General features: G+C 37.2%; 1 protein-coding gene across 1 annotated transcript; it reads right to left on the bottom strand.

Moving 5' to 3' along the window:
* Positions 1-2,583: 2,583 nt before the first annotated feature.
* Positions 2,584-4,336, bottom strand: TAAR2 (trace amine associated receptor 2). Its single transcript, XM_065736727.1, has 2 exons — positions 4,242-4,336; positions 2,584-3,753 (listed from the first exon to the last, which is right to left on the bottom strand). Exon 2 carries the CDS (start codon positions 3,666-3,668, stop codon positions 2,652-2,654), a length of 1,017 nt encoding a protein of 338 aa, XP_065592799.1. The 5' UTR covers positions 3,669-3,753; positions 4,242-4,336; the 3' UTR covers positions 2,584-2,651.
* Between the last annotated feature and the right edge of the window lie 964 nt (positions 4,337-5,300).

Here is a 5,300-nt window from a genome sequence, read left to right as displayed (position 1 = left end):
TGTGTGCAGATATGCATTTTTATTTTCACACAGAAACTGACTGATCTGATAGCATTGAAGTTCTTCCAGAACAGCCACACTAAACCACATGCAGAGATGACCTGGGACATCTGGTTGTGACACTGCCTCTGTAGTTCTCCCCCATCACCTGGCAGGAAGCTTTCCCTGTTGATAGAAGCACACTGAGGGTGCTCTGTATTCCTTCAAACACTGCAAATGTCATGGGATTCATCTCCAAAGAAGCAGCAGAAAGTTCTTGCGTCTTCTGATGTCATTCTAGGTGTACCCTGGTTACTATAAGCTATTGTATAAAATGGCCTTTACAGTTCACCAGAGCTACCCCATAGCTGGCCCTCAGGTAAGAGGTGCAGGAGCAAAAGAAGAACAAGCCTAGACAAATCTGAGTACACAGCATGAGATCTGAGTATCAGGGTTGTGCTATGTTAAAGAGTTCCAGCTTTCCATAGTCAAGCCATTGGCCATAAGCAGCCTGTGGCTCAGCATCCTTGCTGTCCCTCAGCACCATTCCCACTGTCTTGGTGTTTAATTTAGGGGTTTTCATTGCTCACTGGACACATACTAAGCAATGAAATCCAACTTATGGGTGCCTATGTTTTTTTCTGGCACCCAGTCCTGCTCTGTTCTCTGCTCTAACTTTTCAGCTACTGGCCATTGTGCACAAAGACAGTATGGCATACACTGCTTTGTTGGTTTTTTCTTTATTATTTTTGGTTGGGATAGATGAGTCTTATACACCATGCGAGACCAGCCCGTGACCTTCCATCTCTTTGCTGCCTCGAGTGTTTAGTGGTGGGGGTGAAACTGGTGTTTTACCAGATCCAAACTAGAATGCGTTCAGGTTATCAAAAGTTCTTTAAAAGATTCCAGCAAAGAAAATGAACAGCCTTTGCTTCTGTTCCACACCAAGTGAATAAACACGAGGGTTGCTTTTTGGTAGTCTGGCTTTTATACATGGACTGTATACAGTCTGTGAAAGATTAGTCAGAGGCTCAGTGCACACTGAAGGGCCTGCAGCACCTGTGTTCAATAGTAGCAACTCAGCCCACTTGGCTTTCTGCATGTGCCTGATGTGAGCTCCAGCACTAATTCCTTACTGATTTCAGAGGAAGCTTAATGTGGTGAGAGCCACTAGCAGGCTGATGGATACTCAACATTAGATTTTAGCAACAATTTAGGGTTTATAAATATTTCTACACTGTCACAAGATTAGATTGTGTGATTCAAAGTAGCAGTATTAATCAGTATTTAATCACGAGCCAACTTAACACAATGATTCAATGAAATTTACTTTAAGCAAATACACCAATTTAGTTAAAGGCTCAAGTATAGCAAGGTTTGCATGACACTTACTCACAAGGTAATTCCAAAGGGAGATTTCTGAATTCAGTTTCATGGCCAAGGATCCTCCATTCTGGTAAGTTAATCACTTTCCCTTTAGTCAGCTCTTGGTGGACAACAGGGTCCATCTGCAAAAGACTCCTCATCTTCACAGTGCATCTCAAGAAGTCTACCCTGAGAGACATCCCAGCTCAAGGGAACATTAAGGACCATGGTGGGCTGTGGTCAAGAGCTCAAGGGGTTCTTCACTTAGGACAGTATTTATAAGACCTTAAGATAATTAACTTTAGTTAGAAACCTTTAAATTTCTGGCCACAGTTCAGGTGAGGCAATCTTGGAATCTTCTCCCATCCATACAGTTTGGGTACTTTCAGATTTGACATTTCTGGTCAGGTCAGGCTACAGGTCAGGCTTCTCTCAGGTCAGGCTACAGTGAGCCTGAGTTTTAGATATGGTCAGGGTGTGCCTGATCATCCCAACTCACTGCACTTGAAAGGCGAAAGCACAATGGTGGTTTACACTTGAGACTGTAGAGTGGTGTGGTGGGTTTGCACCACCACAGAACCACAGCTCCATTTCCGTGTTCAGGCTTGCTGGAATGAATCTTGGGTGAGCTCTTGGCAGGAATATTTTGTAGCATCTGAAGCCTGATATGGAAATTAAGGAAGCACAGCAATGTACATAAAGTGTGAGTTGCACTCTCATTCCTATATACTATACATACGTGGAATAAAGGCTGCAAGTCTGATTATGCTGATTTCAAAGGAAAAGAGCAACTTCAAGACAAAATTACACTGAAATTTGATACACTTGTAAATAACTGCAGATTCTATGTATCTGTATATTAATGCCCTAGTCACAAAAGATTGTTAGTACTATCATTATACCAGTTTGGGATGTATTCAGCTTAGATTACTGATGGTAAACCTCAAGAAAGACTTGCTACATGCATGCAGAATTAGGTAAAGTACTGTATATATGGACTGTATATTTCCTAAAATAGCAGATATGGAGATTTTAGAAAAATTTCATATCTCAAACAGTACCAAAGCAGTTAGAGTCAGTATAGGTGGTAACAAAATACTAAAATATAAAGTGTCTGATTTTATATTAAGAGAATATTTGATAAAATAATTCAACAGTACTTGATTGTGAAATTCATATTACACATTCAGATGTACGTAATACATTTACTGTATTATGAATATCGAGTAATCCATTGTTTAACCTTCACCTTTAGACCTGGAGTCAAAAGTAGAATCTACAGTGTACTACTAGAACTAATCTTCAGATTAAAGTTTTGTTGTACGAAGTTGGGGGTTCAATATTTTGCCTGTTACAATATATTTAAATGCTTTCCGAAACCATGGGTAGAAAAAGCCATATATTAATGGATTACAGGTAGAATTTAAGTAACCAAACCAATTTAGAGCATCAAACAAAGGTGAAGGAATAGAAAAATTTAAAAATGGATCAAGTAGGATTGAAAAAAAGCAAGGAAACCAGCATACTAAGTAACCCAACATAACTACACTCAAAGTCTTGGCAGCTTTCTTGTCTTTATCCTTAGAAAGTTCATTTTTCATATCACTTTGTCTGTGCTTGTTCGTCTGGCTCAACACACATGTGTGCTTTTGGGAGACTACAAAAATTTTAATGTAGATCCCTAACATAATACAAGCAGGAACAAGTAGACCAACTGTAAATAGAACAATCCCCCACACTTTGTTGAACACAATAGGGCACAAGCTTGAGCATTTGACCAAAGTTTCATAGCCCTCAATTCCAGAAGCATGAGCTTCTGAGAAAACAACACCAAAAGCAAAAGCAGCTGGCACCGACCAACAGACTGCTACTATTTGCTTTATGGCAGCTGTGGTCATTGTGCTGGGGTAATGCAGAGGGTGACAGATTGCATAAAAGCGATCCACTGCAATGGAACAAAGATGGAAAATGGAAACTAAGCAGAGCATCAGGTCAAAACTGTAATGAATTTTGCAGAACATCATCCCAAAATACCAGCAGTTCTCCACGGACCTCACCATGCTGTAGGGCATAATGGCAAAGCCCAGTAAGAAATCTGTGGTGGCCATGGATAAGATGAGAAAATTGGTTGGGGAATGAAGCTGTTTGAAATACAAGATGGAAAAAATTATGGCCATATTCCCCAAGATGGTGAATAGGAGGGCTGTAATCATGGAGAAATACAATACCCCTCGTACACTTGGTGTCCTAGAGCTGTCAGAACAAGACCTATTTCCAAACTCGGGACAATCAGTAAAATCTCTTGAGATGTTCATGGAAAACATAACAATCCTTTATAAGATTTTTCTAATGGATATGTAGTTCCATAGGTAGATTTAATTTTCATGAGTTTCCAAAAGATTCCATGACCTAACATGAGAAGACAAGACAAAATTAGACAAAAGCATGAATGAATTACTGAGGGGAATACAGTAATTCAGAGACAAACTTTAACTTGGCTTAATTATTTCAAGAAGTATATTAAAAAAAAGCAGTTGAAAGCAACCTTGACTACTTTTTAATCTAACTGAACTATAATATAGCATCAAATTTATTTTCTGCATTCTTTTATATCTAGATTACTTTGAAAATATTTTAATTATATTTCAAATGGATGTTAATATCAATCCTTTTAAAGTATTACAAGAAAGAGATACATAGACAAAGAAAACCAAGTTCACTTCAGTCTCCAAATACTGTACAGGATTTAGCTGCTTCTTCAACCCTAGAACATTGATGTTTTCTAAATGAGAAATGTTATGTGACTTCACATCAGCTATATTCTAAATGCTCATTTTGTGAGTCAAAAATAAGCTGCCATCTCCCACTTTTTAAATTACTAATGATTCTAAACTCACCTTTTGTGGATTATGAAGAACTGTGAACACATCTGATGGAAATCAATTTTAACACTTGTTTTGTGTTATTATAATTCCAGTATTTGGAAGGGTTCAGCTTTATCTCCTGAAGTAGACTGTGATCCAGCTGTAACAGATACATATTAATCCACTAGTGACTATTTTCAAGAGTAAAAAAATTCCCCCTCGTCTGCAGAGAACCACACCCTTTTCTTCCACATTTAATTTCTGGTTTAGACTCAGAAGAAGTTTAGAAATAGAAGCAAAAAGAGATACTTTTCTCCACATCAATTTAACCCACTCTTGAGAAGCATTTTAGTCCACTGAATTTTCAAACAGATATCACCCTGAAATGAAGAAAATATAAGAGTACCAAAATATTTAAATGTTATAATACGTCTGTATTATAGACTAATACTACCTGAATTTGTTTTAGTAGTATCATCAATAGATTATTTAAGTAGATATTATCTTGTTTGGTATTGTTCTGCAGTATTGCAATATTCGTAAAAGGCAGACCATCTTTAGGAATTGGTTCAGTTCAGTGAAATGTGGGAAATGATTTTTCTTTTATGGCTTTATACTAAATTCCCAGGAGTTTTTAAGTTAAAAATATTTGCATAAATTAGGGATTTACATCAACAGGAGATAAACATAGGCAAGTATCTGAAATCCCAAGGCCATTATTTTTGTTTTCTCCATTCATTTAACCTCATGCACTACTGAGATGCTTTAGTGAATTAAGGTAAAAAAAGCCTTATCAGAATTAGTTTTTGAAAAGTGATACAAAGATGAAGGGAAGATGAAATGTTTATCTACTGTATTAGAAAATGCTCCTTAACTTTCAATTTCAAATAATTACCGTTTCCAATAAAAACTAGAAATAAAATATTTAATACATTTAAGATCATCATCTTGTAACTTAATGGGATGCATTAGCACTGCCTCTCATGCTTGTTGTAGCAGCAGCTTTTATACAGTGTACAGAGGAACTTCCCTATACTTTAGGGAACAATAAAGATGTATAGAAAGAAGTGTATAAAATAATATATATAGATG

The sequence above is a fragment of the Cyrtonyx montezumae genome, unplaced genomic scaffold, assembly GCF_038088225.1.
Source record: "Cyrtonyx montezumae isolate F1298 unplaced genomic scaffold, pur_monq_1.0 scaffold_0, whole genome shotgun sequence".
Classification (NCBI taxonomy): Eukaryota; Metazoa; Chordata; class Aves; order Galliformes; family Odontophoridae; genus Cyrtonyx; species Cyrtonyx montezumae.
The sequence above is the reverse complement of the archived record's forward strand: the minus strand, read 5'-3'. Positions and strand labels throughout refer to the sequence as shown.

What these genes read in the sequence shown, in the direction of transcription:
- TAAR2 (XM_065736727.1), bottom strand. Translation starts at nt 3,668, where the DNA reads ATGTTTTCCATGAACATCTCAAGAGATTTTACTGATTGTCCCGAGTTT.